Source organism: Scleropages formosus, chromosome 16, assembly GCF_900964775.1.
Source record: "Scleropages formosus chromosome 16, fSclFor1.1, whole genome shotgun sequence".
NCBI classification, from domain to species: Eukaryota; Metazoa; Chordata; class Actinopteri; order Osteoglossiformes; family Osteoglossidae; genus Scleropages; species Scleropages formosus.
In genome coordinates, this window is record NC_041821.1 from 322887 (window position 1) to 335840 (window position 12954).

The window sequence follows — 12954 nt, forward strand, 5'->3', positions numbered from 1 at the left end:
CTCCTCTCAGTGCCGTTACAATATCATTGTAATATATTGTAATACATTGTTCTTTTATGTAGTACCATGGTCCTGGAGGAACACTGTTGCGTTTCACTGTATACTGTAGCAGCTGTATATGGTTGAAATGACAATAAAGCCACTTTGACTTTTTGACTTTGACTAATGGGTGGTTATGGGCCGTAATATAGAATAGCTTCTTAAGGATATTTCTTTAGAATATGGTTCATGTTTTTGATACCTGTTTGACACAACTTGTGCTGTGACAACACTTTTGCATGGAGGAGTCCGCTTGGTTTCAGACTCAATATTGTGTCCCTCACCAACAGTAACAGCAGGGCTTCTCACAGGACTTGAACTGGAAACCTTGTAGCCACAGATCCCTAATTTCCACACTACACATTCAGCACCGGCTCTGAGGTCAGTTGAGGCGTCGGGAGATGTCCGAGTCCAGCGTCCGTGGTGATGAGCACAAGGACCCCGGTGTGAAATGCACCTTTCCTTAGGGGCACTAGGGCTGAAGGCCGTGGGTTGAAGCTCCCTTTGTGTGTCTCATTTCACAGGGCCAAAACAATGGGTGTCATGAGCTGCGCCGCTGCACCTTGGGGAAGAACAGTGGTGAAGATGATGATTTTCTTTTGCTTCCTCTGGCCAGGTGAGAATGTTTAGCTGAGTTTTACTGTAAGTGTACATGTTCCTCCAGAGCATCATCCCAGCCTATGGATTCACCCATTTACACACAGGATACTTCAATGCGTCACCTCTGTACCTGCAACCCTGCACTTTTCTAAAATAACGCTCTTTATTTTCATGTGATCATATGCAGTTTCCAGACCTTATTTAATGGATAATGTCAGCATTTCTCTAGAATGTATTATTTGTAGCAATAAATTGTTGAAAATCTGAAAATGGTTTTAAAAATATTTTTTCAATTATTTAAATTTCTTTTTATTTTTAACCCTACCCCCTGTGTGTTGGCCTGTAGCCTGTGGCCATCCAAGCCCTGCCCTCTCGCTCCCGGCCCAGATCAGCGTGGCCCCACCCTGGCACTCCCTACCGCTGTCGCAGGCTGATCTGGGCCTGGTCTTCTCCAATTCGAGCCCCTTTGCCTTCTCACAGTCCCTCCTCATGATTGCACCAGCGAGAGCACCCTCAAAAGCAGGATTCAGAGCCTCCTTTGGTCATTACTCGGTGGCACAGGTGAGCCGCACCTGGCCAAGGCTGGAAAATGTCTCATACACACACACACACACACACACACACACTCCAGTGTCTTCACCCTGTAGTATGTACTGAATCAATATTAATATTAATCAATTCAGCATAAATCAGTTTACATTCACATTTATTTACCTCACAATGCTAAACTACTGTTTTTTTTTTTTTTTTTTGCAAAATAATAATACACGTTAATGTTTACATTTACATTTATTTATTTAGCGGACGCTTTTCTCCAAAACAACTTCCAATGGACTCTATGTAGTGTTATCAGCCCACACACCTTATTCACCGCAGTGACTTACACTGCTAGATACACTGCTTACACTGGGTCACTCATCCATACATCAGGTTAAGAACATTTTTCATCCCCCAGCTCATCTCCAGCCCCCTGCTCCCCGTTGCTCCACCCCTCTCCGCCTCTCTCCTTTCCAAGTCTGTGGAGCATGATGTCATGGACAGGTACATGGTTCGAGCCCTGTTTCACTGGCGGGGAGACGCCAGCGGGGGACAATGCATCACACTTCATGCCTTCAAAGCAACAGAGGAACAGAGAACAACTTGCATCACTCAGGTGTGCACTGATGAGCATCCGTGGGCTTACCATCCTTTATAATAATAATAATAATAATAACAACAACACACATTCCTGTGGTTTCACTTCTCCTGCTACAAAAACCCACTGCAGCATCTTCTTCTTCTTCTTCTTCTTCTTGTCCACATCTCTCTCTGACCAGCCTCCTCTAGGACTATGTGTTGCCACCTTGAACCTCCCAAAGCACTGGTTTGATTCGGACAACTCAGCCTCACCCAATCAGAGCCCGGTGCTCGGGTCCAAGCGCCACTGGGGTCGAAAGCGGCACCGTGGGAGGCGACATGGCGGGTCGCGAGCCCAGAGGGGCCGCACCACAGCTCGCGTTCAGCTCTACTACTCCTGCTCCGGCTTTGTGACAAACTTCAAAATGCTGCCCCTTCGATGCACGGAGGACAAACTGCAGCAGTCTCAGAAGAGGCTGTTTTACTTAGGAGCAGTCGCCCCCAGTGCTGGGGACCACGAGTCAGGCGGAGACACTGAATCCATGGAATGTCCAGATGCGCTGGGGGAGGAGCTGCGGCTCGATTCCAACATTGTGATTGGTTATCAGAAGGGGCCGGTGCGCGAAGGCCGGCGAATTGGAGTGTCTGTTAGCCTCATGTCCAATTTCACTGGAGATCTAGTAGTCATAAGGTAAGAAATGCCCTCCTTAGCTGTGACCGTGAGACTCTGCAGCATCTCCTTCACCGAAACGGTCCAGTCTCCTCACCCATCATGTGCTGTCACTTTGTTAGGCTCAAGGTGAAAAAGGGGCTCTTGTCTCTGAAGGCCCACACATCTCGCACCCCTGACGCTTGGGTTGTAGCCTTGGAGAGGAACACGGGTTCCAAACATGACACCATCTCCATAATCTGCCACAAAGGCAGCAGCAGTGGAGACAGCTACAGGTGTGAAAAAAAACAGACACAGCGTGGCTCAAACAACTGTGTGCTATTATTATTATTATTATTATTATTATTATTATTATGTGTTATGACGACACGTGTGTCCTGCAGCCCCGGCACCCCGCGGCAGATCGCATGCCTCTCCGTGGAGGGCCTACGCAGGAGTTTCGGCGTTGCCATGACGGTGGCGGCTCACTGGTGGGTCGAGTACTCAGGCCGCAATAACCACGTGTCACCACGCAGGGCCGCTGTCAGCACATTCTCCTTCGCAGACAGAGACATATTGGGCATCGCTCCTGTAACGGAGGTAACGTGCTTCCCAGGTGCGCCGCCAGTTACGCGTTTTCATGCTGGTTTGTAGCTCGCAGGCTGTGCGCTTCACTTGCGCTCGTCAGATTCGCTCCCGAAAAGCAAAGGAAGATGGAAAAGCGACGATGACGATGTGACTTTTTACTTTTGTCATGGAGGAAAATTCCGGTTTATCGCAAGTTCACCGCAAAAACAGCTGAAATGATGTCATGAAGAAAAAGTAGTGTACCGGTGAAATTTTACTCTCACTTTTCTCCAGATAATTCCTGCTGGATATATTAAAAAATCATTTCAGTTCCATGGACCATGGCCTCCAGAAAATGTTTTGAGTTGCGTGTTTCCGCGGTACATTTTTTTACGCTGTATTTAATACATTTAGTACAACTGTACATTTTCTATTAATCTTTTTTTCTTTATTAATGATGCAAAAACGAAAGATCTGTTAGTAGTTTAGAGTTGCCGATTTTTCACGAAGGGTCTAGACCAGCGGTTTCCGTCCTTCTCAGGCTGAACGCCAGAGTTATTATTAACTTGTCAGTGGCCGCACCTGTAAAAATCATGGTAATACGTTGAACCTTAAATGTCTAAACTGAAAAAATTTTGTTTTATATGCATGTCTAATCAACTGTATTACTCCATAATTCAGTACAGCATAGTATCTATAATAGCTACAGTACGCATTTATAATTTTACAAATCCTCCTGCAGGCTACAGCATATAGTTTTTGGGGGTTTTTTTATTTATTTAACTTTTATGTAAAGTTACAGTGATCCTTTGCATCAACCAACCTGAAGGCTGAGAGTGGGTACACAGCTCCCACAATGCATTGCTTCTCACACTCCCTTTACACAATCATGTTATGCAGTTTTCAAATGCAGTTTCAGTTTATCATACAGGATGGGATGTCTCAGACCAGAATAACAATCTAGACTGATAGACAGGAGGGTGTGGTGGCACAGTGGTGCAGTAGGTTGGACCGGATCCTGCTCTCTGGTGGGTCTGGGGTTCGAATCCTGCTCGGGGTGCCTTGCGACGGACTGGTGTCCTGTCCTGGGTGTGTCCCCTTACACCATGTGTTGCTGGGTTATGCTCCGGTTCCCAGCGACCCTGTATGGGACAAGCGGTTCAGATAGTGTGTGTGGACTGATGGACATACAGGAAATATACTGGATGTGGTACACTGAATAAGGGGATTAATGTCGTATGAATGCATGTGAAACAGCTGTGAGGAAAATGAGCTCTGCACTGTGGTTTTGCTGTTTTTTTTTTTTTTTTTTTTTTACAAGGTGTTTCTCCTCATTTTCCAGAGCAGCACCATCATCAACACAGCCATGCTGAGCAGTCAGCCTGTTTCCCTTTCTGTCATCGTCCTCGCGGTAGGGGGCGATGGAAAAGTGTCAGATGTCACCGCTGCCGTCACATGTCACTCAGACAATGAAGACGTTGTCAAGGTTAAGTGTCTCTGGTTATATGACTCGTCTTTGGGCGGTCTGCACTGATGCTATTAGGAAACCTTTTGACTGTCATTGATATTTCAGCCCTAATTGCACCTAATTAATATAAATAACTAATAAATGCCTCCTTCTTCATCCCAATGTTTCCATCCACCTGACAGGTGTCCAGTGATTGTTCCGCCGTCTTTGTTGACGGAAGTGAATCGGGAGTGGGCGGCGTGTGTGTGGGAGTCGAGTTTTCCCTGGGCACATTCAGCGGTGCCCTCTGTCTGTCTGTCTGGGCTCCTGTTGTTCCATTTCTCATCTTGCTGTCTGACCCAGTACTCAACGCAATCGAGGGCTGGAGTTACTACAATGAGGCTGGGTGAGTCTTCTCGACCCGACCAGTCGAACACCAATCCATAGGCCATCTATGTATAATGAGGCTTTTCTGCTGGACCCACAAGAACTCCAGCCCAAGTGCTGCAGTGAATGTGTGCTTTCAGGTCAAAGGTGGCGTGACAGATGAGCACTGCCACTGTAAACGTAACCCTAACAAATGTCAGAGTTGTTCACATGGCGTAAACTGTCCATTGCACAGGTGTTCTCCAGTCTACCAGCGGTCCACGGTCCAAGTTCTCGCACAGTTTGCTGCCCAGCCATTGGCTCAGACGAGTCAACTGACATATATGCTGGGTTCACCGGATTGGTTTGTAGACGTGACCGAACTTGTTGCCGATTGGTTGAAAGTGGCCGATCCAAGAGTGGCCCAACTCGATGAACAGCGCAATCTGATTGGCCTGGAGCCTGGAGTGACATCAGTTCACGTTCGTGCGATACCATTTTGCTGTTAATAACGACCTGATAAGATAACTGTTACACCACACTTTTATTGTCTTCTTACTAACCATTGTTTTCTGGGTCTAGGTGATTTCCAGCCAATGGGACGGTGTTTTGGGGAGCTGTGATGTCACCGTGACTGACAACGCTGTGCTTCCTGGTGACTTGTCTGTGCAGCTAATAGGAGGGCTAGGCTTATCAATCAAAGCAAACCCCACTCATCCCTCCATCGTGACTGCAACAGTGACAGCCCGTAATACCCTATACAACCTCGGCCAGGTAGGTCTGCTCCACAATACTGCTGCCAGACTTTAGTTGAACTTAAAACACAATGACATTGCAGTACCAGAGCATGTACAGTGTACTGACCTCCTCCTACTGCACTCTCACACAGGAAGCATCTCTTAGCATCGGGATCCAATTCAGCGACGATACTGCCACACTGCTCTCGGCGTTCCATGCTGTCCCCTTTTCACTGCGCCTCTCTTCACTGGCCGAGTCGGTGGTTGTCGTGACGCCTGCCCCACCCCAACGAGTTGTTGCCCAGGGTGACGGGGGTGGCCCTTTGCTGAAGGCAGAGCTCCTTGTGTCGATTTGTCAGCCAACCTCAAGCTCAGTCAGAGAAAATGGAGTTGTAATGCGGAGGCTGGCCAGAGGCTCAGGATGGGTCCGGGTCAACCTGGACTCAGATTTCCAGCGGATGGAGATGGAGGAGCCAGAGTGGAAAATGCAAGAAATTTCCAAGGTTCTATTGGAGTCCACCAGGGATGCTTACAACAGTTTTGGAGATGAATCCCCTTCGGGAAACTCCTCCCGTTATTACAACGGCCATAACATGAGCATGGAGACTGAGTTGGAGAAGGCTGTGCTAACGCCAAACCACGAGGAGAGCGGCGTGTATTTCTCGGAGAAGGCCAAGCCGGAGGACAGACCAGGCTTGAGCAGTGAGAGGGAAACTGAAATGGGTGTCGGTGCTGTGCTGTCGCTGTTCTTCCTCTCAGGCCTCCTCTTCCTGGCGAACTGTGTGCCATGCGCCCTGTGGGAGAACAGGAGCAAGAGGAGGAACGAGAAAGAGCAAGCGGGACAGGAGGACGGTGAGGACAGGGGACAGGGTGTGGAGGACTATGAGATGAGGAACGGAAAAAGGAATAAAAGGGGAGCAGTTGCTCTTTGGTGGGGTGGACTATAGACCGATGTTCACCAAGGTCCCACTTATGCTCTGTAGTCACACCCACCATGTTAAAGACAGCAGCAGTGCTCAGCCTTGATTTTGTTTAAAAAAAAAATAAAAAAATAATGTACAGTACTGTGCAAGGCTTAGGCACTTAGACATTTCACAAAAATATTTTAGAGGGTTAATGTCTTCTGCATTTGTGTCAATGGGAAAGAGCATATTTTAGATTTTCAAGCATTCCTTTTGCAAAAAGTTACAGTATTACAGCATGGGTTTTGTATGCCGTTAAAGAAAGTACACACACAGTCTGAGACCGCTTGTCCTAAGCGGGGTCACAGCGAACCAGAGCCTAACCCAACAACATAGGGCGCAGGGCTAGAGGAGGAGAGGACACGCCCAGGACGGGACATCAGTCCATCGCAAAACACCCCAAGCCAGACTCGCTCCCCAGACCCAGCAGAGACTGGGACCCGGCCAAACCTGCCGTGACCCTACTTGGGACAAGCGATTCTTGACGATGGATGGTTACTAAGCTTTGTAGGAAGTTTATTTAATTAAAAGCATTATTTTTGGAAGCATTCTCACTTTACAGCTTCCCCCCTGCCCCAAGTGCCTAAAACTTTTGCACAGTACTGTACATTGTAATATGTATATTAATACATATAAGAATTTCATTCAAGGTTGTAGCAACTTAATTGGTACAATCTGTAGTTTTAACCCAGAGTTGCATTTAAAACATGGCTGAACAGGTTCAGCAAGTGGCATAGTGGGTATGGTGGGTACCGCACACTTGAAGGTCCTGGGTTTGAAAAGGTCCCCCTGGTCAAAGTACTTATCCTGAATTAATGCAGAGACAATTAGCCTGCAGTATAAATGGGTAAATCAGTGTAAGTAGCTTAGGGAAATTCCAGTTCTCATTTTGAAGAAGTGCAACCTGGGACTTAACTGGAGGCAAAAGATCTCACTACAAACTACTGCCCCATTACCTTCAATCTACATTGAAACTATATAGCGTATTTTTCTGTTTTAGTTTCCTCCCATAAGTTCACACATGTGTACAGAAGACGACCATGGTGAACTACCTCAGTACCTAAGCCTACCCCAAAAAAACAACCTGGGGGTCACCATAAGTTGACCTGGACTTGAAGGCACTAACCCTCACCTTACCCTGTTTAAAATTATTGAAAATAAAAACACATTCTGCAAAAACTCATACTCGATGCTGACTGTTGCCCAGTTCATCCCATATACATGTATACTGTTCCTCATCTTCTTACTGACCACTGGCATACAAGAACACAAAGCAGGCATTTGGGTGCTCTTACAGATCACACTGCCTCTGCTACACATTTTCCAAAAGTGAAGACAAAAAGTGAGATGAAGTAATCACAACTAAAGGTAAACTGCACAACAATTTAAAATTCATAGGACCCAGAGTACTAAAAATTACCAGTAAGACCTGTAAGCGCGCACATGCGCACGCACACACACACACTGTCATAAACCGCTTTTCCCGAGCAGGGTTGCGGCGAATCGGAGCCTAACCCGGCAACGCAGGGCATAAGGCTGGAGAGGGAGGGGACACAACCAGGACGGGATGCCAGTCCGTCACAAGGCACCCCAAGCAGGACTCAGGACTCAAACCCGCCAGAAAGTGGGATCTGGCCAAGCCCGTTGCACCACCACACCCCCCCAGGACCTGTAAGCATTAAAAACAAACTAAAATAAATTAATGTACTGCTATTGTACAAAAGACGTTCTTTATTTTAACAGCTTAATACAAATGCTGACAACTCAAAAAATTTTTAAAAACTCAGAATTCAGTCTCTTTATGTAAGAGAACAACTTATGCATTGGTGTAACATAACCAATAAGTTAATATTCTTTTCACGAAGGCAGTGTAGTCCATATGAGGCCACCCGTTTTACGCTATCGCCAAACGTAAACAAGCTGGTCCTTTTCCCCAATCTACATTACATGTGATATGGTGTACAGAAATGACAGGACAATGCTCAGGGTCACACACCATTCCTCCAGCACAACACCGGTAAAGAGAAGGCTGAGGGTGGGTTGGGTCATGTTCTTTTCCTGCTACATGTGGCTCCTCAGCTGGTGTGTTTTTAGGTTGCGTATCCACGCGAACCGGCGGCCGCACTGCGCACAACTGAAGGGTTTCTCGCCCGTGTGCACTCGCTGATGCTTCTTCAGATTTCCCGACTCCGCAAACCACTTCCCGCACAGCATACATCGGAAGGGTTTCTCTCCCGTGTGGACGCGCAGGTGAATCTCCACCTTTTTCGGCCGATTGAAGGCCTTCCCACAAATGGTGCAAATGAAGACTTTCTCCCTCCGGCCGGCCTTGCTGTGAGCTGCCGTGTCATTCGAGGGAATGGCGCTCGTCTCACAGGGCTCGTACCCAGTCACATTTAAAGGAGCAGACTTAATCTTGGTCGAAGTCTCACTCTTAGTCATCTGGACGCCAAAAACATCATCCTGCTGTTCCCTCTCCCTCCTGCCGTCCCCTCTGCTCCGTCGACGAGGCAGTAACGTGGTCCTTGAGGAAACTGTGTTGTGGTTCCACACGCACTGCATCTCTGGATCTGCTTCCTCGAGTATGGGTTCCACGGACACGACCTCCCGTTTCACCTCTGGAGACCCTAACGGCACACAGTTTCCCTCATCCTCCTGCGCCACAGGGAGCTCCGAGTGGAAGGACAAGCTTTCGGACTCCATTTCGGTCACGTAAGAACAGGACGGGTCGTCCGCCTCCCTTTCGCCAACTCCTTGTGCAAAGAAAGTCCGTAGCCGGTTACAGCCACGGGACACCGCAGTATAGTTGATGTAGGAGCCGCGAGCTGAGGCAGCGTTCTGGAGCGGACTGTTCGAACTGTTCTTCTCCGGCTCAACCTTGAGGGCCGTTTCCAGTGCACTCATCTCGAGTGCACAGTGCCTGGACCGCAGCGCCTCAGTGAACTCCCCCGGACCTGGAGAACTTTTAGCTGAGACCGAACCGACGGCAACAGCTACTCCCTCTGCATTCGGCCTCAAATCGGTGTCTGAAAAAAGTCAAATCTGCATCAGTTAATCTGTGTCAAGTGAACAAATACACAAGTAATCCAGGTTTTCTTACATTTTCATATATTCATTTTTCAGAAGCCGTTCTCCAAAATGACATAGAATTCATTACAAAAGCACATCCCCAAGAGACGGCGAGATACAGATGCAGACACATCAGTAACTAAGTCCAATACCACCATTCTTGCCTGCACACATTACTCGACTAGTTGCACACAGAATTGAAGACGCTTATTTTTTTCTTTTTTGAAACAGGTAATGTGCACGTTTATAAAACGGACAGGAGATCTAAAAGATGTGTTCCGAGTCTTCTTCAATACTGAGAGCGATTCAGCTGTTCTGAGGGAGACGAGGAGCTCACTCCAACACACTGAGCCAAACTGGGCTTTTGATTTTGCGCATAGTATTGCGATTCATTTGAAGCATAACAGCGAACAATCACTTGTGCATAAGCAGCAGGCAAGCGTGTTACATCAGGTTTTCAACTCGCAGAGCTTCAGTGTTGTGCTTTTGAGTCACCTGGAAAAACAAAAGGTTCACAGATACACGTTGCTACCTCGTTCGCCGGGCTCCAGTCACACGTGGGTCATTGTTGAGGGTTCCGAATGCAACCCCGTACCCCACTTCCCCACTCACGTTGCTCCCCGCTGGGGTCCGAGTCCTCCTCTAGTCTCTCCTCCTTGATGAGCAGTGACTCACATGTTGCTTGTTCTATCGCTGCCAACTGCAAAAGCACAGACATTTTCTACCGCACTGAAGCGCTCACTAATATTCTCTAACACAGTCTGAGGTTAGTGTAAATGTCTGACACATTTTTACTATGAAATGTACTACAATCCAATATTCTCCTTTGAGCTACTGACTCCCTTCATGTATCGACGGATGGAAAAACAACGCGTAGGAACGCGCACCGTACAGCCGGCGTTATTTGTTCCCGAAGATCGGCCCATAAAGCAAGTCGTCGCAAAACAACAAGCTGTGCGTTGGCTTAATTTAAACAGGATTTTTATCACACATGCAAAATTCTTGCTTTATCATTTAACAAATGAGAAGATCAGACTGAATCCGAACGACACCGAATCATCAAAGCTGCTCCGCACACCTTAATTAAAGTTTCAGTGCAGCCTGGAACCACTTATACTGGAGAACACATCATATCAGTCTGTTCTTTCCCAGCCCCTCGCCCTCGCCCTCTTTTCGTTTTCAGTCAGAGACACGGTGGTGCAGCGGAGCAGGGTTCTGCCACATTTCTCTTTTGTTGGCCTCGATCATGGCAGTACTTGATGTTGCGGGGTAAAACCGAGTCATTGGTCGGCTGAAGGTTCAACCACCCCCTCCCCTCCCCTCCCCTCCCCGCCCCTCCGAAGCTGACCTCGTTTCCAGCGTCCTCAGCGGCCAGATCGCCTTTCCGGTGAGCCCGGGACACCATGAGGGCGGGAAACGGCTTCCCGTCGTCCGCACACGGGTTGTCTGGGGAGGGAGGAGAGAGAGGGATGGATGGATGGATGGATGGACGGACAGTGAGTGAGCGTCATTGGAGAGGAGCGGGGTGGGGTTTGGTCACACTTCAATAACACGGCAACACCGCGTCGCTGTTACTGAACGATGATGATGTGTTTTTTGTGAACCCGCCTCACCGGCGTCCCTGAACGGCTCCGGACCCCTCGGGTCCAGTGCGCGGATCCTCCTGCGCAGCGCCATGTTTTCCTTGTGCGCGCGCGACACCTCGAGCCGCAGCAGCGCGAAGCCCTCGTCCACCAGCTTGCAGATCTCGGCCACGGCCGCGTTCGCCAGCACCTCCATGACGGAGGCGAGCTGCGAATGAAAGGCCACGCGGTTCATGATAGCTCAGTGTCGACAGCGCTCGGGTAAAGCCGGAGGAAAAGCGGGTCCACGCCTCTTACACGGAAGCACGGAGGACCGACAAACGCCTGGGCTTCACGGTGCGGCCGCGTCGCGTCGCATCGCATCACCTTCAGCTTCCGCCCTGCGAAGGATATAGTGATGGCGGAGTACCGTAAACACCCGAGGAAAGGGGCACTCGTTTACTGCCATTACAGAGCACGGATACCGTAAAGACGAGAGAAAACAGGCACTCGTCAGAGCGAGTACAGAGACCGGGTTCCGTGAACACAGGAAGAATCTTTTGGGCCTGGACATGTACTGCCGTCCGGGAAGACAAACAGGAGCAAACGAGCCGGCTCCACCAGACTATACAACAGCTTTTCCCAGAGCAGTCAGGATCCTGAACCCTCTCTGCCACTTTTAACATACCTGACCTTTGCACTCCGACCCAAACCCCCCATGCAGAATGACAGCAGCCACTTCTATACACCCTGCAGAGAATGTCTTTCGTGCCACTGACAGTTTCTGCTGAAACCTCCCTTTCGTCGGTCTCCGTTCCAAGTATAGCCGCTCTTCTGAAAGACATTCTATATGGACCTACATCACCTCACACTGTTTGTTGAACTGAACAAGCCACTGCCCTTTTAGTCGGTAGCTTGTTATTTGTAAATTATTGTAGGAGTGATACTCTAGGGGGCGCTGTGGCGCAGCAGGGTGGGCCTCTGCCTGCTCTCTGGTGGGTCTGGGGTTCGAGTCCTGCTTGGGGTGCCTTGTGACGGACTGGTGTCCCATCCAGCGTGTTTCCCTTGCGCCCCTTGTTGGCGGGTTAGGCTCTGGTTCGCTGCGACCCCGCTCGGGACACCTATGTTTACGGGACAAGTGGTTTCAGCTGGTGTGTGTGAGATACTATATAGCTACATGTATGTGTGGTCCAGGAGAAACACAGTTTTACTTGTGGGTTCTCCTAAACAGTTGGTAGTGCAGTGGCTAGAGGTGCTGCTTTTGGATCTAAAGGTTGAGCCTTCAACTCTCCTCTCTAGCCATAGTACCCTTGAGCAAGGTATTTACCCTGAATTGTTCCAGTAGAATTACCCAGCTCTGTAAACGGGTAAACATTTGTAAAATAATTAACATTCTAAGTTGCTTTAGAGAAAAGTGTCAGCTAAATGAATAAATATAAACATACTGTGGGAATGACAATGACTTTGACTGATCAGTACAGCTACCCAATAGCACATGTGAATCCAGTTTAACGTTTTCTGATGAAATTGCCACTTTGTCGAGCTTTTTCTGTGAAAATCTGTACAATGAAAATATGTTGCACTTGAATTTCACTATGACGGAACACCAAGCAAACTCAAATTGTGATCAGAAAAAATTGCTGGAAAAACTTTCTCAATTCTTGTGTTTATTCTGTAAATTACTAACTCTGTTCTTTCTTCTTGAGCTCTGCCTCGCTACATAAGACCCGAGGAGGCCAGCCCGTGGTGACAGACGAATCCCATACTAACTGAGGATGATGACCAACTGCCATGACGAACGAGACGTTCCATGCTGAGCTGGGGATTCAACATAATCATT

At 48.3% G+C, this 12954-nt stretch overlaps 2 protein-coding genes across 2 annotated transcripts; one reads left to right on the forward strand and one right to left on the reverse strand.

The window, feature by feature from the left end:
* The first annotated feature begins 440 nt into the window (after positions 1 to 440).
* Positions 441 to 6600, forward strand: tmem132a (transmembrane protein 132A). The gene is made up of 11 exons (XM_029259262.1): positions 441 to 483; positions 986 to 1200; positions 1595 to 1792; positions 1956 to 2446; positions 2548 to 2700; positions 2809 to 3004; positions 4314 to 4457; positions 4622 to 4824; positions 5041 to 5266; positions 5367 to 5558; positions 5674 to 6600. Exons 1-11 carry the CDS (start codon positions 441 to 443, stop codon positions 6466 to 6468), a joined length of 2856 nt encoding a protein of 951 aa, XP_029115095.1. The 3' UTR covers positions 6469 to 6600.
* A 1596-nt stretch (positions 6601 to 8196) lies between these two features.
* Positions 8197 to 12095, reverse strand: LOC114912404 (zinc finger protein 177-like). The gene is made up of 5 exons (XM_029259021.1): positions 11433 to 12095; positions 11166 to 11343; positions 10901 to 10998; positions 10165 to 10252; positions 8197 to 9509 (listed from the first exon to the last, which is right to left on the reverse strand). The coding sequence occupies exons 1-5, from the start codon at positions 11496 to 11498 to the stop codon at positions 8545 to 8547; spliced, it is 1395 nt and encodes a 464-aa protein (XP_029114854.1). The 5' UTR covers positions 11499 to 12095; the 3' UTR covers positions 8197 to 8544.
* Between the last annotated feature and the right edge of the window lie 859 nt (positions 12096 to 12954).